Here is a 25,906-nt window from a genome sequence, read left to right as displayed (position 1 = left end):
GCTGTGTTGGCCTCAGGCGACTTGGCGCTGCAGTGAGTTGTTAGTAGTAGTATCAGTTATTTAAGCCCCGATAGGAGCCGCTAGGAAATAAAAGCTTTTGGTACGTTTTACAAATGACCCAATGTTTTGTTTGTACACAAAGCCGAAAGTTTAAGCCCTTTTTTCGGGGGGCCAAGCCCCACAGCCTAGATTTGTTTTTGTATATTAAATTTCCCTTGGCTTATGGACTTACGAGTGAAATTTTCATACCAATCAGAGAGACAAGAAACTTTTGTCCTATGTTTAGGTCTCCTAACACTCGAATTCTTTAAAAAGTCACCGCTAGTACGTTGACTTTGATATTCCTACTTAAAAGTTTTCTGGCGAGGACATTCAACACGGGGGAGGTTATGGAAAGTTAATCGTCACCTCAGTTCTGGCCAGGATGTTAACAATAAAAATTTGCGTCGCAGCCTACACAACCAACGATACTTTTTTAGAGGCAAAGTTACTCCAGAAAAGAAGGTACGGTCTATGACATTATGCTTGTCAGGAGAGGAGGTGGTAAATCCCCAAAAGGCTTGGAGCCTTAGGTACCTTGTAGCATCTACCACGCACAAGCTCTGCAGGCACAGTCGTCAGCCCCCGTACATCTGATCTTGGCCGAGTCTTCGGCTCTCTCTAAATATATTTGATCCTTAACTAATATATCGTGATTTCAGAGTCCCATTACTGAATTTCATTAAAACTGAGTTTGTTATTCATTGTATAAAAATATGTCTGCAATATCTTTTATTTTGTTGAACCCTTAGCTTTTCGACAGTCTTGGTGGATACAAAAGTAAAATAATTAAGTTTTATAAACATTTTTTTTTACAAGTGTGCAATATCTGCAAACGGTGTATTTAACACAATCATAGGCAGCGCAATAGCGCTGCCTAGGTAAAGAAAGATGCTGGCACAATGTTTTATTTAATTAGATCAGGACACTTCGTATCGAAGGAGTTGTCGTAGAAACTTCGAAAAGGGCTAATTTGATTGGAAATAGGAGTGAATTGTGCCCTTTTTAATAGTCGAAAGTGATTGGAAGGCATCTAACACCCCTTCCACACCTACCATTTCCCCAAACACATCCAATCCAAATTTTGAGACAGCCATTTTGTTCAGCGTAGTTGATTTCCAGATAGAAATCATGTTTTTGAGGAGGACACTCTCCCAGAGCCCTCAGGACAAGGGTTGTACGTTATTCCCTGGGGGGCATATAAGTTTTTTTTATAGAAAGCATTACCGTAGAAACTTCAAAAAAGGCTCATTCGATTCGAAATTCAGAGGGCTAATGCCCTTTTTAATAGTCGAAAGTGATTGGAGGGAAATTATCCCCCCTCTCACGCCCAACTTTTCTCCAAACATATCCAATCAATATTTTGGGATAGCCATTTTGTTCAACGTAGTTGAAAGTTCTGGAAATTAGGTCTTTTAGGACCACCCCCCCCCCAGCCCTCAGGACAAGGGTTGTAAGTTAGGCCCTGGAGGCATATAAGGTTTTTTATAGGAAGCGTTGTCGTAGAAACTTCAAAAAGGGCCCATTTGATTGGAAATTGAAATGGCTAGTGCTCTTTGTAACAGTCGAAAGTGATTGGATGGCAACTAATACCCCTTCCATGTCCACTATATATCCAGGAACAGCCATTCAAAACTTTGAGATAGCCATTTTGTGAAAGATAGTAGAAAGGTCCGGAAATTATGTCTGAGAGGATGACACTCCCCCCAGAGCCCTCAGGGTAAGGATTGTAAGTTATGCCCTGGGGGCATATAAGGTTTTTTATTGAATTCTTTGTCGTAGAAACTTGAAAAAGGGCTCATTCGATTGGAAATTCAAATGGATACTGCTCATTTTAATTGTTGGATTTGCTTGGAAGGCACCTAACCCCCCTAACACGCCCACCTTTTCCCCAAACACATCCAATCAAAATTTTTAGATAGCCATTTTGTTCAAAGTAGTTAAAAGTTTTAGAAATTAGGTCTTTGAGGATGATAACACCCTCAGAGCCCTCGGGTTAAGGGTTTTAAGTTATGCCCTGGGGTATATAAGGTTTTTATAGATAGTTAAGCTGTAAAAACTTCAAAAAGAGCTCATTCGATTGGAAATTAGAAGGGCTTGTGCCCTTTTTAATAGTCGGAAGTGATTGGAGGATAACTAACACCCCTCTCACACCCACCATTTCCCCAAACATATCCAATCAAAATTTTGAGAAAGCCATTTTGTTCGACGTAGTTAAAAAATCTGGAAATTATGTTTTTGAGTATGACACTCCCCCACACAGCCCTCAGGTCAAGGGTTGTAAATTATGCCCTGGATCCATATAAGGTTTGTTTTTATAGAAAGCGTTGTCGTAGAAACTTCAAAAATGAATCATTCGTAAGAAAATTGAAATGGTTTGTGTCCTTTTCAATAGCTGAAAGTGATTGAAGGATAAGTAACCCCCCTCTCACGCCCACCATTTCCCCAAGCACATCCAATCAAAATTTTGAGATAACAATTTTCTTTAACGTAGTTGAAAATTCTGGAAATTAGGTCTTTGAGGATGACAACCCCCTCACAGCCCTCAGGGCAAGGGTTGTAAGTTACGCCCTGGGGGCATAAAAGGTGTTTATAGAAAGTGTTGTCGTAGAAACTCAAAAAGGACTCATTCGATCGGAAATTGAAAGGGCTAGTGCCCTTTTTAATAGTCAAAAGTGATTAGAAGGCTTGACATTTTTATAGTAGAGATCGATGTGGGTACAATGTATTTTTATGTTTTCCTTTTTTTTTTGTTTAGAACAGGGAACTTCTTATCGAAGTAGTTGTCTTAGGAACTTCGAAAAGGGCTCATTCGATTGAAAATAGAAAGGGCTAATGCCGTTTTGAATGGTCGAAAGTTATTGGAGGGCAACTAGTCCCCTCACACCCACCGTCCCATTTGCCCATTAAAAAAAATACTAACGATTTTGCATTGTCAGTTTAATATACATATGCTGATATTTAGTAATCAAAACGTTAATATTATTCGATTTATTAAGGTTTCAAAAGTAAAAACACTTACATTGTTTCAGTAAAGTGCAAATTATGTTCTAGCCTTGGGAAGCATAGGGGTTTTGAGCCCTACTCATGTTTATTTCTGCTCGTTTTGAGTTTGACTCGGTTATTTATTATAATTTCTGTTCGTTTTGGGTTTTATTTATTTATCGATGCTGATTTGGGGTAGTTTCACGCCTGGTAGATTATTTGATTTTATTTTGCTCATTTTTGGTTTAATGGAGTTCTTTATTTTTCTTTGAACAACTTATTTTTTTAAAAAGGTTTTTTTTTTTAGTTAATAAGATGTAAACATCAAAAAACCGTTAGAACCAATCAAAAAGTCCAAAACGGCTAGATACTTCTTGCAGTGGATTTTAGAAAAAAGAAGAAGAAAGTTTTTTTTTTCAACTGTAGCTATTAATTTTTAATCTCATCTTTATACAATAATTTTCATAATAAGTTTTTCAAAAGAAAACCCGATATATATTCCAGTTTTGTTTCTAAGAGTAGTCTGTAAAAAACAGCCACATTTTACGCTTAATTCTTCTTTAGATTTATTCATTGAAGAAATACAAAACATAACACTTTCACACTTCAGAAACTTTGAAAATATCACTATACCACAGCCAAAACATTAGTATTTAAAAAAAAAAAAAAAAAAAAAAAAAACAGTGATTTCTCCGTAGTTGATCCATAGGCCTTGCTTCCAGTAATTGCAAAAGGTGATTTGGTCGAGTTTCAACAAGTTTTCCGTGGTGAACCATAAGGGTCAGAAGCTTCCGTAGCTTATGCGACTCAGTGCGTATCTATCTTTTAGGTTAAAGAAAAATGTGATTAATAGAGATGTTTTCGAAAATAAAATATGCTTTATGGCTTTGTCTTTATTAGAGTAGTTGATCACTTTAATTGGCGAATAACAGTGATAACAATCCCTTACTTTTGGACCATAGCCTTATTACAGGAAATAGCACTAATAACATTAAAAGTACAACATTGGCCTATTCTTCTTATTGGCCTTATAACTGAAACAAGAAAGACAGGCTTGGAATAGCTATTAATTTTAAGGACAGGACGGTTTGGTCTCTTCTAATTGTCTTTCTTCTACTAATAAGGTCACTGATAAAAGAGAGGGAGGCGTGGTCTCGTGACTTAAGACAAGGCAAAATCTTCCCTCCTGAATTTATGTACAGTATAAGCTTCTTATGACCCTTTTGCACCGGTTAAGACGGGACTTCTGTAGGAGTTATTAGCTTGACCTAAAATAGGGTGTCAAAAATAAGGTTTATTAAATTATTCATACGTCTTGGTCACTATTGATACAGAATGAATTTTAGTAACTAAAACATAATTTACAGTAATAAGAAGTATTTCCATTCTGAAAAAAAAAATTGCCTGGATGCATTAGGATTTTTTTTTTTTTTAATTTGAGAGTTCTAAAGTCTGAACATTAACTTTGTTTCTTTCATCATTATCATCATTAATCGCAAAAAAGAATAAATAATTTTATTGCCTTAAAGCAAAGAGCGAAAGCTAAAACAAAAGAAGGGCACGAACTATAGTAAAATATTACGAAGGTTACCAACCCCTTAAACGTCTGCTCTTCAAGTTAGGGTTTTAATTGACCTTCCAAACAACAAACTAAATTCTGAAATATGTACTTTTTGAGGCGGCAAAATGTTTTGAAAAAAATGGAAAGTAAAATACAAGAGCAGTAAACAGAAAAAATACTAAATATTATATCTCTAATAAGCTTTCAAAAAGCACAAGTTGAATTTAATGTGAAGAGCAGGGGGTAGATAAGAACTACCAGCCTTCTAGCCACATACGGTGTTTTACGTTTGTTTGAAAAAAAGCTTGTGTGCTTTATACTTAGTAAACCCCGATGAAAAGAAAATAACAATAAGAAAATCAAATAAGTAGCCTCCATGACAATCCCCCTTGGAGACGGGAGGAGAAGTTGATCTTCAGCAACCGAGGACTAAAACCTCTATGTAATCAAGGGTTCTCATGTTTTATTTTATCTTGACGGTGCAATTTTCACGAACGCTGCAGTCTTTTGGCTGTGCTTTCCCTTAGTTTTATAGTTACGTAAATTTTCTCCTGTTAATAACTTAATGAATTATACATACTTGGATCAGGGAGAATAAGTAAGTCCTTTACAAATATATATTGTTCCTAAACGTTATTTTTTTACGTTTTGGTTATTTTCGAAAAGGCTGCTCTTTACTTGCGATTCATTACCATGATCAATTCAACTTCGGAAAAAGACGGCAAAACAAGATAAGGATCTAATTTGAAACATTTCTGCTATCCGTTACTGTTATAAGGCTAAGAAACAATTTTATGAACATTAAATTAACTATGATTTCACTCGGTTAAATTGAAACAAAGAAGTTTTTCCATGGAAAGCAAAAATTGAATTTAAAGCTTAACAAAAACAGAAATTAAAATGAACAACAAGGTTAAAGAAAACACAAATAGTCCCAAACAAAGATGGTATCTCCTCTCATGCCTCCCAAAAGGCTAGAGTGTCATTGCAGAAAATGGGTATAATCTTGAGCTCCTCAAGAATCCAGAATTAAAGTCCTTCCCTGATTCTGACTTCAAACGGGTGCCTAATTTCCACTTATTTCTACTAAAACATCCATGAATTCCCTGTCTTATACAGGGTACTTAAATAATCAGGGTCCTCGTCCATGTGTCTACCCTTATCGTGTCACACCCAAAGAAGGCCCATTATTTGGACTTTCCGGTTGTTCTAACCAAAATGGCTATACTTAAAGTTTGACTCGATTTTGCACGGAGCTGTTGGCACCCGAAGGCATTGGCTGCAACCGTTACATGGGAAAAACATCACTCTTAATAAGAGTATGTTAACGCGCAGACATCGATTATTGTCAAGATCGACACAAGGGAAAACATAGCAAATTATAAAGCCTAGGAAATGATCGACACAAAAGTAAAACAATTCCGCAGCAGAAAAAAAAAACAATGAAATGTTGTGGACTTGCCTTAAATATGAAAAAAAAGAATGTATTGTCAGTTTTTAGACCTGAAATATCAATCAACTCAAGGTTTCAACCCTTTCAATGAATGACTTTTGTGTTATTAGCAATTTAAGATGTTAATCTTTAATAAGCGGGGAAGGGGGGTAGAAAGAATCTCAACTCAAGATATATTAATTTAAAGCTTGTTTTTAGTTGATGACCATATTAGAAAATATATTAACTCGGTATTGGTCAAGAGCCTGAGCTAAAGTATTTGATAAATCGCAACAGAAGAAAAATCATGGCTACTAACTTATCGAGAGAGCCAGTTGGCTACAATATTGCTTGTATTGGAGCCATAATAAAAAGTTGGTGCCACCAGCCCATTGGATTCACAGTCGCCTTCAATCACACAGATTGAAAACCCTAAGAAATACCACTACCTTATTTCCAATAGCATATCTTAATTCTAATCCAAAACCTAATTGCTATAATACATGATCAAAATAGCATTAGCTAGTTTTAGAACTTAAAATTAACACCTAGTTTGTCAAATTTTAATATAAGTCAGGTTATTTAAACCAAGGATTACTCAGCAGTGAAAAGGATACACATCGCTCTGTCTGAAAAAGAAGGAAAAACAATCAGTAGAACGTAAACAATGATAGTACATAGCACACAATTGTGCTATGCACAAACACAATGACTATGCTAAAAACAATGATATTACATAATTACTTCCTATGAGGCTGTAATTAGCAGCAGTAATTATGAGAGCACACTTTGCGTGGCTGTAACCAGTAGAACGGTTCTAATACCGCGTATTAAATAGTAAAGTGTCGCTGGTTATTTTGTTTGAACGGGGATCAGTGGCGTGATTCTGTAAGCTTAGTCAGAGTCGACCCATCTCTAATTGGGAACATGGAAATATCTGAAGAAGCTATATACGAAGGGTGTGCGAAAGCACAGGATGCCTAGCCCCTAGACCCCCATTGCACTTCCTGGCTGAAGGGTCATGAAACAGAGATCAGCATCGCCGATAGAGACTGTAAAAATCGAACACCGTATTCTTTACTTTTCTTTTTTACCTAAATTAAATAGTGCAAATTAGAAAAAAGAGTATCTATATAGAATTAAGCATAATAAGGGATGAGTAAAATTTCTGGGATATATTTTAATAATATATGACTAAAAACATGTCAGCACTTCTTAGACCTATAAGTCTCAAATGAACCCAATTGACGTTGAAATTAAAAAGTTAACTCGAAAATTCAGGGTGCTTTCACAAGGGTGACATATGAAAGAATCCATGTAATTCTCTGAAATTAGTCCCAATTCAGAATTCTTTAACCTGTTTTGTTAATCAAGTCAGCATTGTTCAATATCTTCCAGGTAATGATAATATCCATCATAAAATTATTGTTTATTTTATATAAATTCAAATTAGGCGTCAATTTTGTGCACAACACAAAGGAGCTTTTCAACTTGCTTACGTGTTGCCACACGGAGGAATTTTCTGCAACTTGTCTTTTTTAAAGTTCTTATTATACATTTTTTTAAGTTGAATGTTGTGTACTTTTGTATTAGCTTCATTATATCTTTTTTTACCGCTTTGTCTTTCTTGAACAGTAGTTTTTCTATACTTTTTACATTTTGCTTTTCCCCTTTGAAAAAGATTTTCAGCTTCGACATACCTGGACCGTAGCGACACAATTATTTCTGTACAAGCTTTATCTATTTTGTATATTTCTTTTCATGTGAACTGGCCATTTCTCTGTTCTTGGTACATTTTGCTTTCCAGTTAAGAATAGATTCCCGGCGTGAAATCAAATTGTTTTATCCAATTATTTGAGATTATTAGAAATTCAATTATTTGAATCTCAATTTTACAAAGAGTTTTGAAACACATGCAGCTGCAACTTTCATTTCTTCACATTGGTCAGTAGCACAGCATGTAAATCCACATTAAGTTGTGGGGCAATTCCAGAACGATCATCCAGACATTTTGTTTTGGCTCTATAGCCATTCAATACTATTTAAAACCGTAGGTTTTTGAGTAACCGTGAATGTCCGTAAATTCGTGAATGTTGACATTCACCGGTGACTGTCCGAAATACCTTTTTTTCTCCTTGGATTTAATCAGCGTTGCCAGTCTACTTTTTCAATTTAATGCAAGGTTTGATGATAACAGGTTAGGTTAGATAAGGTTTGGTTTTCAACAACCCATTTCTGATATTTAGGACCAAATTTAACCTAACCTAAACTAACATAATCTAACCTAACTTTGACTTTTACCATCATAACTTGCATAAGACTGAAAAAACTGACTCGCAGAGCTAATTGAATCCAAGCAGAGGAAAAGGAATTTCGGACATTCACCGGTGAATGTTGACATTAACCAGATTCCGGACATTCATGGCAACATGTAGACAATAAAATATCAATAACAGCATTCTTTTTTTTTAATACTGACCTCAGTCAACAGAATTAGAAAGAAAGAGGTCAAACTGCTACCGATTGGCGCTACAATGAGTTGCTAGTAGTAGTAGTTTGGTGTTTTCTATGATTTAAAAGGGGGCCAGAGGTTGGAACCATTTTGAGTAACATGTAAAAAAAAAACTATTAGTAATACCAAGAGGTCCAATCAAAGACATACTTTAGAGAAGCTATGGTTTCTATATCTTTTTTTCTTTCTAGGTTAAATAGGGACAAGCCCCAAAAGATGACCCTACTACTACTACTACTAAGACCTCACTGCTATCCCAACCTGCCTGAAGCCAATACTTTTGCGAATACTCCTCTATACCATTCTATTCAAAGCGTCACACTTTATCCTCTCCCATATTGTTTGAATTTTTTTTAAATCCTTTTTTACAACTTCTTCCTATCCTGCTCATTGTCTAGCCGCAGATGGATAGCCTAAAAGCCCAATCTTTTGCAATCTGTTATCCTTCATCTATAGAACGCTTAACTATCTTAACCAGTCTTTCAGAAGGTAGAACCTAACCACATTTTTTTTACAGCTTGCCGTTTGATATTTGGTTAGTCAAATGAGAACCTTGAACTGTTCTTAGACAATCATAATCTTACGTTTAATGAGATTTTTTTTACATTCATGATTTATTTTTTTTCAAATGGGGCGCACTCTGGAATGATGATTAAATTCTAAAAAATGCTTTTTTTTCAGCTGAAAGTAAGGAGCAACATTAAAAATTAAAACGTCCAGAAATCATTCCGTATATGAGAGGGGCTGCTACTTCCTCAACCCTTGCTCTTCATTCTAAAGTCTTAAGGCTTTAAAAAACACTTTTCGTTGAAATTCAACAGCCCTTGTATTTGAGCAGCGTTTCTTAAAGAATTGTGACAAAAACTTTAGCGTAAAGAGCGAAAGTTGAGGAAGGGCCAGTCTCCATCATATACGGAATAATTTCTGTTCATTTTAAGTTTTAATGTTGCTCCTTACTTTCCACTGAAAAAAAAATCGTTTTTTAAAAGTAATTTCTGATGGTTTCCAAACCATGCCAGGATATCTCTCCGCCTCCTTGTAAAATTTCCTCTGGAAACAGTCCTACCACAGAAAACCATCCCCATGGAAACCCAGCCCCGCTGAAAACTCCCTCCGAGTGTTTTTTTTATATTTACTAGTAACAAAAACTATATCTGAAGAATGGACAAATTTTGTAACTTACAGTCTAGAAATATGATGTTTTTATTATGAAATGTTAACACCCAGTTCGGCAGAAATATGGATAAATGGTATCCTTGCCAAAGTAAATTTGGTGTAGGAAAAGAAAATAGTAATGGCTACACACTACTGCAATTTTGTGGTATAACAATCTAGTTATAACCAATATAGTAGTTGGTTATTAAATGGCCCATAATTTAACATGGTATTCATATGATGGTAAGACAGCCAACATTATTCATTATGACATTATAAACCGAAGACTGGTAGGATAGATACAAGATTCTAGTGTATATACGAGTGCTGTTATTGATGTTAAAAGTAAAGATCACCATGTGGTAGTGTCTAGGGTTAATTTAAAGTTTAAATTTTACCTTCCGGGAAGCTATGACGTTGGTAGACTCAAAAATGAGAATTTGAGAGAAACTTTCCAGGAACAGTTGAATACTAAAATGGGGAGTTTAAAATTTGACAATGTAAGAGACAAATGGAATAATTTTTGCGAAATAATTTGTGAAGTTGCTGATAGTGTCTTAGGAAAGAAAGTTAGAAACGCAGCTAGGAATATTAGTGAAAACGCCTTATGTTTAATAGGGAGGAGAAGAGATGATAGATCATACGAAAATAAGAGGAATGTAAAGAACGAGGAAAAAGCATTAAAATATGAGCTACGGAAGTATAAAGTGGAGATCCTGGATAAAAGTGACGAGGACCTGGAAGATCCAACTAGAGACTGTAATAGTAAAATATTGTACTGGTATGTTAATAAATAGACAGGGAGTAGTCAATCTGGAACTATCCAAGTTAAAGGCAGGAACGTGGCTACAAATAGTGACAAGGAAAGGGTTAAAGAGAGATGGGCAGAACATTTTGAGAATGTGCTAAACCGGGACAGAGTTACAAGAAAAGATATAGAGGAAAATGAAAAAGTTTGTGACACCTTGGATGTGAAGGAAGATCCATTTTGAGATGAAGAATTAGTAACAGTACTAAAAGGATTAAAAAATAAAAAGCTCCAAGTGTTGATAGTATGGTATATGAGTTTCTTAAATATGGTAGCTCTGATGTTTGATATAAGATACTGAAGATTATGAATATGATTTGTGAAAAAGGGGAAGAACCTAGCGATTTTGGGAAAACCATGATTAAACCCTTGTATAAGAAAGCTGATAAGAGTGAGTGTGGTATTTATCAAGGCACTAGTCTGTTCTCTGTAGGTAGTAAATTACTTAGTAATATGATAATTTTTAGACTGATAGATGCTGTAGACAAAGTTTTAAGAGAAGAACAGTGTGGTTTTAGAAAAGGTAGAGGATGTGTCGACCAAATTTTTACTCTTAGGCTAATAATTGAAAAGTGCCTGAGTTTTCAAACACCTTTGTCCTCAGTTTTATAGATTATGAGCAAGCGCTTGATTCTGTTGATAAAAGAGCTTTAGTAAAGGTTTTATTCTTGTATGGGATACAAAACAAATATATTTAAGTGATTAGTGTTATGTACGAGAATAAAACTGCAGCGGTTAAGGTAGGAAATGAGGTTAGCAGCTGGTTTTGTATCAAATCAGGAGTGAAGCAGGGTTGTGTTCTATCCCCTGTTATATGGATTATTTTGATGGACTTTGTCTTAAGGAGCACAGGAAAGGCAATGGGAGACCACGGAATCAAATGGGGAGGAAAAAGTCTCCTGGACTTAGATTATGCTGATGATTTAACCATCCTAGATGAAAGTATGAGCAAAGTGATTGAAGTTTTAGAGATTTAGCGAGTTCAGGGTGCTAGAATAAGTTTGAAAATTAATGTTAAGAAAACTAAGTCGCTAGGCCTAGGAATAAGTGAAGATGAAAAGGTGAGGTTGGGTAACAAAAAGATCGATCAAGTGGTCAGTTTCGCTTACCTTGGTAGTATCATAGACAGTGCAATAGCGCTGCCTAACTGAAGAGCGAAGGGGGCACAATGTATTATTTATTTTATTTTTTTTTAGACCAGGGCACTTCGCATCGAAGAAGTTGTCGCAGAAACTTCAAAATCGGCTCATTCGATTGGAAATTAAAAGGACTAGTGCCTTTTTCATAGTCAAAAGTGATTGGAGGGGAACTAACCCCCCTCCCATACCCATCATTTCTCCAAACATATCCAATGAAAACTTTGAGATCGCCATTTTGTTCAGCGTAGTTAAAAAGTTCGGAAATTACGTCTTTGAGGATGACACCCCCCCAGAGCCCTCAGGGCAAGGCTTGTAAGTTATGCCCTTGAGGCATATAAGGTTTTTATACAAAGGGTGGTTGTATAAACTTCAGGGGGGGGGGGGGGCACACTGGGTTGACTAATATGAAATCTAGTGCCCTTTTCAATATTCAAAGTGATCGGAGAGCGGATACCACCCCCCCCCCACACACACACACCTCGTATTTCCCCGAAATACATCTGATAGAAATTTTGAGATGACCATTGTTGTCAGAAAAACTTCTAAAAAGGCTCATTCGATTGGAAATTGAAAGAGCTAGTGGTCTTTTTAATAGTGAAAAGCGATTGGAGGGCAACAAGACCCCCCCCCTCACACCCATCAATTCCCAAAATACATCTAATCAAAATTGGGAATAGCCATTTTATTCAGCGTAGTTGAAAGGTCTGGAAATTATGTCTTTGAGGATGACAACACCCCCCCCACACCACCTTCCGCGCACGGGGTGTAAATTATGCCCCAAAGGCATTTAAAATTCTAATGAAAGAGATGGCCATTTAAATTTCTGAAGAGGCTCATTGGATTGAAAATAAGGTGTTGTAATGCCCCTTTTAAGAGTCAAAGTGATCGGAGGCAGCCACCCCACCCCCCAAATCGCATTTTCCTCAAATGCATCCAATAAAAATTTTGAGATAGCCATTTATTAAAGTCCAAAGACCATATAATAAAGCCTTTGGGGTTGACAGAATCCCCCAGAGTCTGAGGGTAAGGGTTGTAAGTTCAGCCCCAGGGGCATATAAGATTTTTTATGGAGGGGGTGGTAGTGTGAACTTTACAAGAGGCTCATTTGATTGGAAATGTATAGTTCTAGGTTTCCCTTTTAAGAGTCAAACATGATGGAGAGCAACTAGCCCCCCCCTCCCTGACTTCTTCTTTTCTCGAAATACATTCAATTGAAATTGTGAGATAGCCATTTTATTACCAATAGTCCAAAAATCACATAACAATGTCTTTAGGGTGGACACACTCATCCAGGGCCCATGGGCAAGGGTTGTAAGCTATAACCCGGGGCATATAAGGTTTTTATGGAACGGGTGGTCGTATAAACTTTGGATAAGATGTAGGTCATTTGATTGGAAGTTGGAAGTTTTAGTGCCCTTTTCAAGAGTCAAAAGTGAATGGAGGCCAATCAGCACCTCTCCCAATTCTATCATTCCCCAAAACACATCCGATCAAAATTTTAAGAGAGCTATTTTGTTCGGCATTGTTGAAATGTCCAGTAATTGTCTTTGGAAGCGTTGTAAATTACACTAAAATAAAAAAGTCGGTAAGTAAAATTTGTAAAATAAGGTAAAATTAGTAAAATACGAGGGGGAATATTCCGGGGGGGGGGTTAAAGCCAGCTCCCGGCGAAAAGATGGCATGAATACAAGATTTCTCAGAGATGTGAATTAAAAATAAAAATTGGGCTATTAATTCTGCTTTGGCTCTCCGCATTGTTGAAAATCCATATCATGTAGCTTACGAGGCAACTTTAATATTTGAAGTAAATGGCTTGACAATTCTTTTAGGAAGGCAGCTGAGAATAAAAAATCCATAAATAGAGACCTTGCTTTAAATAGAGACACTGGAAATATTCTTATAAACCCAATTTCCAATAACTTAAAATTAAAGGATTCAAATAGTATTCGCATCACTAAGCAGAGAATTCTTGCCCAAAGTAATTGGTGAACAGTCTTCCCTTTATTCTCGCTTGGTTTTCCGGTTTGTGTGGTTCAAGCTTTCTTCTGATTAATTAGAACTAATTCACAAGGTTAGGTTTCCTTCTTTCATTTCAGCACTGATGACGGCTGGGCGTAAGTCCCTGACGAAATATCTGCCTCTATCATTTTCGCTTCTTTTTTTTCCGCTGGCTGATATTACCCTCATTTTTCTCGGCTATTTAATTTATTATACTTATTTTGTCATATGTCAATCCTCCTTGTAGCCCTTTCTGTCTTTAACAGTTCACAGAACTAATGTGATTTTACTTCAGCTAATATTTCATCATTTTAGAATTATAATTACCTATAATATAATACACTTTATTGTTCTGATAGCAAGAGAATGAAGTCAGACTTCAGACCTTTTAAACCGGGGAACAGTTATACACAAAACAAAATCACATTCAATCCTTTTTTCTGCCAGCCTCTTCGCGCTTTTGTGCACTGAAAATGGCAAGGCGTCATAAAAATATGTCAGTAAAATACGTAAGGTACCGAAAAAATACGTAAATTACATAAAATACGTAAATTACATAGAATAGGTAAATTACTAATTTTACGGGGGTCCGTAAAATTACGGTAAACTACATAAAATACTCAATTTTACCGTGACCATTTTTACCAGTTAAAACACTAGTCTTCGGGGATTTTAACCTCCCCACAGTCCTCTGGGCAAGGACTGTAAGTTAGGCAATTCGTTCATTGTTTATATTTAGTATCTGTTATTGGGAAAGGTACGCATGTTCAAATTTTACTTTCCAAGAAGATGAAGGGCATTCAGGTGAACCTTTCAGAGAATGCTGAGGGGAGTGTTGAACTAAATCAAAACACGTTATGTGTATACAGATTGTCAAAAGGTAATACAAGGTGTAATAATAACAGGGTGTAAGGGTGTAATAACTGAGTAAATTAATTTGTAAAATTCAGGAAACGATAAGGGAGTTCATCAAAAAGGCAATATTTGCATGCTACCAATACTACTACAACTACTACCACCACTACTACCACACTACTCCATTTACAGCATTGAGGACAAATTTGAACTAAAGTCAAAATAACGTATCTGAAGAATTGATATGGGTATTAAGTTGGAACTTTCACAGAATGCTTAAAGGGGAAGATCATCTCGCCAAAACGCAATATGTGCACACTATTGTTAATACTGCTGTTACTGCTACATTTACTACTACTACTACTACTACTTCTACTGCAACTACTTGTAAGGCTTTGAGATGAAAATTTCAAAAAGTATATGAACATACAGGTTATCAAAAGGGCATATCAGCAATGTCATAGCAATGGCTAATTGTATTAAGTTGAAACTTCTAGTACTTATTGAGAGGGATGTTCTACTGACCAAAAGGCAATAAGTTAATACTAATGCTGCTACTAGTACTACCACTATTCAGTACTATTACTAGTAATGTCAATATTACTACTGTGACAACTATTAAAACTATGCCTAAGGATATGAAGGTAAAATTTTCTAACAGGCTTGTTGTGAGGGATGTTGAACCAACCAAAAGAAAATACTTGCATACTAATGTTACTGCTTCTACTCTGTTACTATTATTACTACTTCTAGTATTACTACTGCCAGTAAAGCTTAGGCTACTACAATTAATTCAACTGCTATTGCTACTACTGCTATTAAAACTAAGGATATTAAGGCGAAAAATTTGGGATATATAGAAACTGTATTGAACTAATTCGTAACGCACCGTGCCCACACATTATGCCCACACAGGTTGTCAAGCAGAAGCATCAGAAATGCTTCAGAACAGATGATGGTATTGAGCCGGAACTTTCAGCGTGTTTAGAAGGGGATGTTGAAGAAACCAAAGGTGCTATGCGCATACTGCTTCTAATGCTGCTGCAACTATTGCTACTGTTCAAGCCAAGGGTATTGAGGTAAATCTTTTAAGGAATATTTAGGCTGATTTTGAGCTAAATCAAAACAAATTATGAGCACGCGGACTTTCAAAAAAACAATATCTGAAGAACAACTTATACTATTAAGTTGGACCTTTAAGGGTAAGCTATGGGGGATTTTAATCTAGCCAGAAGGCACTATGTGTATACTTTTAATACTACCACTACAGTTACTGTAATCAATGACGCTAAGGGTATGAAAGATCTTAAGCCGAACTGGCCAGCCATGACAAGACTTCGGCCAGTGAAGAGAAAAGAAACGAAAACTGTAAAACAACGCGACACAGGTAATTTAAATGTTGACTCAATTTATGATAATCTTCTAAAGAGTGAATCAACAGTCAATAAGGGAGTTAAGACTTTAAATAATCACCAGGGGACTGCTAGACCAAAACGATTTGCTTCAATAATAGCCAATAAAAGGATTATTTCGCAACAGAACAATTAAAGTAATTTCCAGTTTTTTTTTATTTTTCCTCAGTTACTCTGGTGTCCTCACTGAAGTAACTCTATAATAACATCTTTTCCCTACGTGGATCAGTTTGCGCCAATTGCATATATATTTTTTTTTTGTGGTGGTTTTATTGGGTTTTTAGTTTTAGCTTGTTTTTTTTTTATCTTGTGTTTCTTTCGTGCTGAAGACGCCTTGTTAGGATACAGGCGAAATATCCGCGTTGTTTTACATTTTTCGTTTCTTTTCTCTCCACTGGCCGAAGTCTCGTTTTTTTTTTTTTTTGTTTTTTTTTTTTTTTTTTACAGAGATTATTGTCTCTGTTGGTTTTTTACGCTAAGGGTACTAAAGTGAAACTTTTAGGGAACGTTCAGAAGGACTTTAAGTTAAACGAAAAAAATGTATGCATGCAGGTTTTCAAAAAGGCATATAAGCAATACCATAGGCATCATTATTCTATAATAGATAGAAATATCATTGAAACTTTTAAAGGAGCTAATATGATTCAAAATTAAAAGTTCTGGTGCCCTTTTTAAGAGTGACAACAAATTGGGGAGCAAGCAGCCCTTCTCGCAAGCCCATTCATTTTCCAAACGCATCCAGTCAAAATTTTGAGACAGCCATTTTGTTCAGCATAGTAGAGCTGTCCAGCAACTATGTCTCTAGGGATATTGGCCATATCAACCCCTTACTACGCAGTTGACCCATTATGCTTTAAAATCAAATGTTGCTTTAAACTAAATAAAAAAGCATTGTGTTTATGGTTGCCTTTAAGTCACCTCAGCAATACATCGAGAACGACTGGGGGTATTAACTTAAACTTTTGGGACTACTACTATTACTGTTTCTGCTCTTACAATTTAAATAAATAAAAAGTGTAAGTGTATCCAGGTTGTCAAAGATCATAGATAGAATCTTTTGGGAATGATATTAAGTTTTATTTTTCAGGTCAACTTCAGGAGTTATAAAATAAATTTAAAAAATACTGTTTGTGTCAGGATTTAAAATCAATGAAAAAGTTTCTCCAACATAGAGATAGCGGCCCAAACTATGGATTCTTACAGAAAAAAAAACTAAAAAGACATAGAAAAAAATTTTTCATGAAAAGTATGTCAATAAAAAACTAACGGAAATTAATTTAAAAAAATTTCTCGACAAACCAAGTTATTCAAAGAAAAGTATAGCTTCATTATTCTAAAAATGAGCAAAAATAAAGTCAAATAATCTTCCAAGCGTAAAACTACCATAAATCACTATCAACAAATAAATGAAACTCATAACGAACAGAAATTACAATAAATAGCCGAGTCAAACTCAAAACGAGCAAATATTAACATGAGTAGGGCTGATAACCCCACGCCTTCTCAAGACCAGAACATAATTTGCGCTTTACTGACAAGAAAATGCGTTTTAAATGTTCTCACTTTTTTGTTACCTTCATAAATAAGTTTTTTTTTCAAAACTTTAAAGAATAAATACCAGTATATGTCAATTAAACTGACAATCCATAGAAATTTGTTTTTGTTTTTTTTCAGTAAAGCGCAAAGTATGTTCTGTTCTTGAGAAGGCGTGAGGGTTATCAGCCCTACTCATGTTGAGTTTTGCTCGTTTTGAGATTGAATCGGCTATTTATTGCAATTTCTGTTTGTTTTGAGCTTCATTTATTTATTGATAGTGATCTGTGGTAGTTTTGTGCTTGGAAGATTATTTAAGTTTATTTCTGCTAATTTTTGGCTTAATGAAGCTCTTTACTTTTCTTTAAAAACTTGTTTTGTGGAAAAAGTTTTTTCTAAATCAATTATTAGTAAAGACGGTGGGTGCCGTGAAGATATTAAAAGTAGAATAGCCGAGGCTAAGGGTGTTTTTTCACAGTTGAAAAAAGTTTGGAAGAATGGGAATAGAAGTCTCTGAACCAAGATTAGAATATTGGAAGCTACAGTGATGACAGCACTCAAATATGGTCCTGAAGAATGGGCGCTCCGGAAAACGAAGGAATATTTGCTAGATGTTTTCCAGAGAATTTGTCCACGGATTGTTTTGGGGACCAGACAGACTGAGCATATTTCAAGCAGTATGGTGTACAAAAAGTGTGGTTAAATCCCGCTTCCTAGGGCTTTAATGAAAAAAAGGTTGAGATTGCAAGGGCATGTTCAGCGAATGAAGGATTATAGATTGCCAAAGACTGTCCATAGAATTCGGCCAACTGTTTAGGGTTAAACGGAAAGCAGGTCGTCTAGAGTTAGGGCGGGAGAATGTCGTAACGAAAGATTTAAGTGAAATGGCAACTTCATTGGAGGGTGTAAAGAGGGCATTGAATAAATTGGGTTGGATGCGGAGGGTGCGTAGCCGTGTTGGCTTCAGACGGTTTGGTACTGCGTTGAGTTGTTAGTAGTAGCGATAGTAGTAGTTTCCCTAGTGACTCTGGGTACATGTCATCCCTAAAAGAATAGTTATAGGATCTTTCAACTATACTGAATCTAATGACTATCTCAAAATTTTGACTGGATATCTATGGGGGAAAAGGCCCATTGGGGGGTGGGTAATTTTCATCCAATCTTTTGGGTTACTTAAAAAGGGCACTAGAACTTTTTAATTCCGATCAAATGAGCCCTCTCCCGAGCTTCTAGGATCACTGGTAAGATACGATCATCCCCAGTGAAAACAAAAACAATCAAATAAATACGCATCCGGGATCTTTCTTCTGCCGAAAAAAAAACAAACAAAAATTCATATTTTTCTAGATAGGAGTTTCAAACCTCTACACTATGGTATTCAAATACATGCTTTTTATTAAGATCGCTTGACCTTCTTGGGGTTGTTTCCCATCTTTTCTGAAAATCAGGTAAATTTACTCAGGCTCTTGGCTTTTGACGGGTAATATTAAACTTAATGGATTTTGTATTATTTGGATTCAGCATAAAAAATCTAATTATTTTGAAGTATCTATTGTCATCAAAATTCCGTTATTCAGAGTTTCGGTTACTATTTGGTAACTCCTTTCGGTTACTTAAAAGTCACTCCTTACTTTCAGTTCGTTAGCACAAACTGTATGATCTCGCTTTTGGTAATTTATTCTATTTTTGCCAGCTCATACGAATTTTTCCCTTCTTGTGTAACTTTTAAACTAGTGATTTCGTTTTGTTGCGAAGCAACACTACTCTTTCAAAGCTGTTTTTCTCTAGGCCCTCGGTCTGTAACTCCAAAGAGGTAAGAGATGCAAACCCAAAATCTTTTCTGGGTATAGGATTTATGAAACGGGACAGAAGAGTTCCAGTGAAAATGTCAAATTTGCAGGACTCCTCCCCCCCCCCAAAAAAAAAAGTTTTTCCCTCGTGACGTATATGGTGTAAAACAAAACAATCCTAGCTGGGGAACCTTTCCCAGCTAGGATAGTTTTGTTTTACACCATTGTTTAGAGCAAACTCTTTCAGAACAATTTTTATGTCGAACTCCTGCAGAATATTAAATTATCTCTCTGAAGACCAGAGAACAAAATTCCGTAACTCTTCTCGATTTCTTGGAAATAATTCTGGAAAAGTCAACCTCTAATGCCAAATTCTGTTTTTTTTTGTTGTTTTTTTTTGGGGGGGGGGGTCTAAATTTTTGATTTGATGCCACTTGTACGTTAATCAAGTACTACTATAAAAAGTACACAAGATGGCATGCACTTTCTTACATACGAAATTGCTTCGTCCACTTAGAAACAATTTCAAAGTTGTTAAGACACATCAAATTTTTCGATACTCTAGAGGTAACTTTTTTTCAAGGTAGAAATAAATTTTTTCCAATGCGGATAGACAAATTTTGATCTTCTGAAACTGAGGCTGACAATGGTTTTCCGGCAATAAAATTCATTTGGTGACCTTTTCTATTTTGTCGTTTTTATTTTGCGACTTTTGTATATTTTGTCTCAATAACATGTCCTAGTTTCGAGGCTGAACTTTCTAGAAATTAAAGAACTGTGAAAACTGATCGACTTTTATAGTATATTTTCGAAAACCTAAACAAAATTTCCATGCTTTTCATAAGTTTCCGGAGAAATAATACCGTAAATCCTTTTTTTCACGGAATAGTTTCCGATTTTTTTTTTTTTTTTTTATTTTGATGTTTATAATATTTTAGACCTTTAACGGCTTGAAAAGCAAGCAAGAAGACATGCACAAGTATGGAGCGACTCGGCCCAACAGTAACTATAACTCTAAACAATATAATTTTGGTAACAATGGTTACATTAAAAGAACTGACTTTGTACGCTGCCAAATACATAAAATTTAGTAAGTTTAATATCACCCATCAAAAGCTAGGAGCCTGAGAAAATCTGTATGATTTTTGAAAAAAGAAGAAAACAACCCAAAAAGGCGAAGCGATTTTAATGAAAATCAAACCATCCGATTCAGCACATCAGAGAACCCTATTGTAGAGCTTTCAAGCTCATAAGTACACAAATGTGGAATTTTGCATTTGTTGCCAGATGAAAGATCACAGGTGCGTGTTTCTTTATTTCGTTTTTTTCCCAAGGGGTGATCGTACCGAATCAATGGTTCAAGAAGATCAGGAGAGGGTGCCCTAAGGTTCTAGTGCCCTTTTTAAGTGACTAAAAAAACTGGAGGGCAGCTATATGTTGCCTTTAGGGGCAACATTACGGTACATTTAAAACGAACATAAATTATTCCGTGTATGAGGGGGCTGCCCCTTCCTCTACTCTCGCTCTTTACTAGATTTGAATCCCTTGGAAAGAATCACTAGATTTACTAGAAAAAGATTTACTAGAAAAACTACTAAAAGTAACAGTTTAATTTAAAGCAGCAGCGCCAATTCAAAAAGAAATTAGGGTGGGGGGGGGGAGGTTGAAATGTACTTTTCAAAATGCAGGTGGGGGCAGCTGCAGACTTGTCGTTTTCAATTTTTTCAATGCAAGCACCAAAAAAAGGCATTTCAATGAAAATTCCCTCCCAAAAAAGGTATCTTTTGTGGTATCTTTTGGGTGGGGTGGGGTGGGGGCAGGATCTAGTCTCCCAATTGACATGACTGGTTTAAAGTTTCTTATAATTACAAGTTAATTTACTAAATTGTCCTTAGCTACTCAAGCTGAATGACCAATTCATTTACAAGCAAAAGGGCAAGAATAGAAGAAAACTTACTCCATGGTTAAACAAGTGAGCAAGCAAATCTCTAATAAGATGTAAGAAGTGTTTTCCCTCTCCACTTGGCATTCCACGAGATGCATACACTACAAGCCTTAGAGAATTATAGTGCTCTGTGTGCACTTTGAGGTCATGCTCTTGCAGAATCTAGAACAAAGATTAATTTTATGCACATACAAACAACACAGAAATTAAATCCATCCACCCTTTCCTGTATTACAAGGACATTTTAAGAAAACTTCTTAAGACACGATTTTTTTTTAAAATTTGGCATCAAATAAAGGTTGTATTCCTGATACTGGTGTGCTACCTTTTCAGCAGTAGGCCTACTGCTTCCTACAGCATGCTTCCTACCATCAGAAGATAAAGATTTTCTAAATGGGAGGCTAAGTTTTAAACTATCTTTTTGGGATACTGGTAGGTGAGTCTACTGGTAAAATCTACTTTGGGACCACTAAAAATTAGTTGACAAATGTTGTTTTTCAAATTCTGTAGTACAGGTACCTTGCATTATTTTTTTTTAAATTTAGATAACCTTATTGCGAAAGGCTAGGGGGAAGAGGACTAGAAAAGTGACAAAATACATTATAAATTTCGTCATTTTTTTATGTTGTCTAATACTATTAATCAAATTTATTTGTAAGTAACCCTTCAGTTTTATGCACAATGGAGGAAATAGAAGTGGCCTTTATATTCAAGCAAATATAAAAATCTTAATTGGGATACAAGTCCTAAGTTTTCTCTGTTTACATGTCTGTGTTATTAACGTCAAAATTTAAAAGCGTGGCTAAATTGCTATTGAGGGTATTTCTATCGTTTTGGTAGAGGGTGAACTAATTTTACAGGAAAGGGATTAGGGTGATGGAGAATACTTTCTGCTATAAAATATTGGAAAATTATATTGCGAATGATCGTTAGCATATAGCTTACAAAACCATGGAGGTATTACATTACCAAAATAAGCTTTGAAGAAGAAAAATAAAAACATGATTTTTGAAAGATAAAAATTTACAAATGGAAGCATACAGTTGATCCCAATATAGTTTAGCAGATTAAACAAGTCCTTGCAGATGCTAATGCATTTGAATTTCTATCAAATCTGAATAAAAAATTAAAAAAATTCTACCCTTCCCCTGGCTTCATTTGATTAGAAAATAATTGCACAAAGTCAAATATTAACATTAGTTAAAACTAACTTGGAAATTTAACGGTGGTAATTTTGTTTCAAAGCTGTTTGTGATACGTGAACTTTGCAGACAATTTCAGGTTGTTTGCTTGCAGGAATACTTGGATTCGAATTTGAGCAGTAGTGCCAAACTTTGATGATTCTTCAGTGCATTGTTCTGTCACAACAAAAATGAAAAGTTCTGAAGGTAGACCCTCATGCGGTCTAGCTACTTTTGTGCCAGCTAATCTTAGGTCTAGTCTATGTGATGTGTCTAATTATTTTCTGGCTGTTTGAATTGAATTTTTTTTTTTTTTAGTTGAAAATGTTTATTTACCTACTAATTATATGGACAATAATTCAGAGCCATCATTTGCAGTAGCATGGGAAATATTAGCTGAATTCCTTGCCATGTCCATTCACTGTCTTTGTCTTGTGCTTTTTTAGGTAATTTTAACTGCGACTTGTCTGTGGATGATTCAAAACCTTCAATATGTGCTACTGTGGTTACTAAGATTTTTGGGGATGATCTGGCAGTAAAAAAAAACTGTGATTTTAAATATGTTATTTGTCATTTTCAACTTCGAATATTGACAATGTCGTAGCATCGCTTTTGTCAAGTATTGCTCCTGTTTGTGTCCTATTTCACTATCACCTTTCCAATCATCTGCCTCTTGTGACTTCTCTCTCCCTGGCTTCAACTTCTCATAGATAGCCTCTCCCTCGGCCTATTCTTTCGCCAGTACTTTTAAAGATTGGAAAAGCATTATTACTAACCTTTATATACAAGTTTCCGAGGATATTTCCGAGGAGAAAATTTGTCCACCATTTCTGCTGCTGATGAATAAGCCTTCTATTTCAATTTTTAAGCAGCGCCTCCTCTTAGTCTTTGGTCAGCTCCTCCTCAAGTCTTGGTCCTCTTTGTGTCCTATTTCACTATCAATTTTCTGATCAGCTGCCTCTTTTGATCTCTCTCCCTGGTTTCAACTTCTTTTTGGGTCTCCTTCCTCTCAGTCAACTCATTTGCATGCGACTCTTGAGGATTGACAAAGCATTAGTACTAACTTTTACATTCAAGTATCTGAGGATATTTTGGGCAAAATTTGTCTTCCATTTCCATTGCTGATTAAGAAGCCTGCTATTTCAATTTATGAGCAATGCCTCCTCTGATATATTTATTGCATAGAAGTTTGGCATGCTCTCCTGTGTGCAGAAATGGCAGCAGTGCCTTACAGATGAGCTTATGTGGGACTTCTTTCAAAATCGTCTGATAGCATGACATTTTTACAAGATTGTGCTTCTGCTCAGTTTTGGCTGAGCTTGTGAAATCAATTAGGCCACCCCCACAGTGGCGATATTAATTCTATTTGCTTACATACTAAAAGAAAGTTTACTTGGGAATTAACAAGCCATAGGAGGCACCTCATTTCAAAATTTTCATCTAAGTTTGTTTTCAATAAAAATTTTATCCAGAAGGTGCTTTGTAAACCTGGTTGTTCCCATCAGTTACTGCTTCTGATATAGATGGTGTATAAATAGGCAACTTGCATAAATTACAGCCCTTGCCTGTTGGGGTCATTTCATGCTTGGAGTTGTCTCTAAATTTAGATTGAATGACTTTGTAGATTGAAGAGATGACAACTAAAATGTGCATGGGAGGGGACTTGTTGTTCTCCAATCACCCTTAAAGAAAGTACTAGAACTTTCAGTTTCCAATTGAATAAGCCCCTGCAAAGTGTCTATGGCAAATCCTTCAAAGTGGCTTGGAAAAATAACATTCAATTCCTTCATAGATTCTGAGGAGGAAAGGGATAGGTAGCATTACTCTTATTTATAAACCTTGATTAGCCTTGAAATACAACTTTTTTGTTATGTTGTTAATGTTATGACAAATAAAAACATACTCCTTGAAACAAAAATTTTTTCAGTAAAGCACAAATGAGGCAATTTCTATTTTTTTAAAGTTTGACAGGATTATTCATTGTAATTAAAGAGAAAAAAACAAGTTTTTTAACTGAAAGTAAGGATCAACATTAAAACTTGAAACGAACAGAAATTATTCCATATCTGAAAGGGGCCGCCCCCTCCTCAACTCTTCGCTCTTTACGCTTAAGTTTGACTCTGTCTCACAACTTTGTTTTTTAAAACAATAAAAAACTTTAGCGTAAAGAGCGAGGGGTTAAGGAGGGGCAGCCCCTTTCATATATGGAATAATTTCTGTTCGTTTTAAGTTTTAATGTTGCTCCTTACTTTCAGTTAAAAAAACTTGTTTTTTTATTTAATTTTTGAAAGTTTTTGAATTAATGCAGGTTTTGATTTTGGCTCACCGTATATGAATAATTAAAACAAAATTTGCATATCAATTTTAATTTTATTTGGCTAAGTGGCTTTCTCGAAACTTGTTTGATTTTATTTACAAACGTTTTGATTAGTAATAAATACACGTAGGCTAACTTACGAATTAACTTAGTAACCAACTTTTATATTCGTATATTTTTAATACGTACCCTAGGGGGTTAGCCCCCTAGTCCATACCTCGCTCTATACGCTGAAGTTCAAATTTTGTTCCAATTCTTTAAAAATGACCCCTTAATCACAAAGGCTGTTAATTAGAATAAATAGCTCTTATGAAAGTATTAAAAACCTTTGGCGTTAAGAACGAGGTATTGACTAGAGGGCGAACCCAGATCATATATGTAATATTTTCTGTCCGTTTTAAGTTTTGATGTTGCTCCTTACTTTCAGTTGAAAAACTTTTTTTTATATTTAGTTTCTGAACGTTTTTTTGATAATGCTGGGAAATCCGGCGCCTCTTCATAGCAATGTCCCTTCCCCCATGAAAAGATCCTCCCATGTAACCTCCACCCCCCCCCCCCCACTACCACAAAAAATCTCTCCTGAAAACGTCTGTATACTTCCCAATAGCCAATACTATATGTAAACATTGAGTAAAGTTCATAACTTTCAGCCCTTCCCCCAGGGACTGTGGGTGATTAAGTAATCCTAAAAGACATAGTTAGTATATTTTCGACTATGCTGAACAAAATGGTTATTTCAAAATTTTTGATTGGGTGACTTTGGGAAAAAAATGAGCATGCGAGGGGGCCTAGTTGCCCTCCATTTTTTTGGTCACTTAAACAGAACACTGAAACTTTTAATTTCCATCCAAATGAGCCCTCCCGCTATATTCTAGGGCCACTGGGTCGATACGGCCACCCCTGGGAAAAAAAAAAAACAAACACACATCCATGATCTTTCTTCTAGCAAAAAAAAATACAAAATTCCATATTTTTGCAGATAGGAGCTTGAAACCTATATAGTAGGGTTCTCTGATACGCTGGATCTGATGGTGTTATTTTCATTAAGGTTCTATATCTTTTAGGGAGTGTTTCCTCCTTTTTTCGAAAATCAGGCAAATTTTTTCAGGCGCGTAACTTTTGATGGGTAGGATTAAACTTGATGAAACTTATATATTTAAAATCAGCATTAAAATTTGATTCTTTTGATGTATATTGGTTTCAAAATTCCGTTTTTTAGAGTTTTGGTTACTATTCAGCCAGGT

The 25,906-nt window shown here is 35.7% G+C and overlaps 1 protein-coding gene across 2 annotated transcripts in view; it reads right to left on the bottom strand.

Annotated features, from left to right (window-relative positions):
- Positions 1-3,701: 3,701 nt before the first annotated feature.
- LOC148950638 (uncharacterized) overlaps positions 3,702-25,906 on the bottom strand; it is a 29,537-nt gene continuing 7,332 nt past the window's right edge. The window contains exons 2-4 of one of the 2 annotated variants that reach the window (XM_089092530.1): positions 21,177-21,326; positions 6,616-6,646; positions 3,702-3,842 (exon numbers count right to left, since the gene is read on the bottom strand). In XM_089092530.1, the coding sequence (XP_088948656.1) occupies positions 3,832-3,842; positions 6,616-6,646; positions 21,177-21,326 (192 nt within the window). In that variant the 3' untranslated portion in view covers positions 3,702-3,831. Of the gene's footprint in view, positions 4,293-6,615; positions 6,647-21,176; positions 21,327-25,906 lie in introns of both variants that reach the window. The other variant, XM_089092531.1, reaches the window with a different exon arrangement.

This window comes from Artemia sp. Qi Xiang Cuo, chromosome 7, assembly GCF_049724085.1.
Source record: "Artemia sp. Qi Xiang Cuo chromosome 7, ASM4972408v1, whole genome shotgun sequence".
Lineage (NCBI taxonomy): Eukaryota > Metazoa > Arthropoda > Branchiopoda > Anostraca > Artemiidae > Artemia > Artemia sp. Qi Xiang Cuo.
The sequence above is the reverse complement of the archived record's forward strand: the minus strand, read 5'-3'. Positions and strand labels throughout refer to the sequence as shown.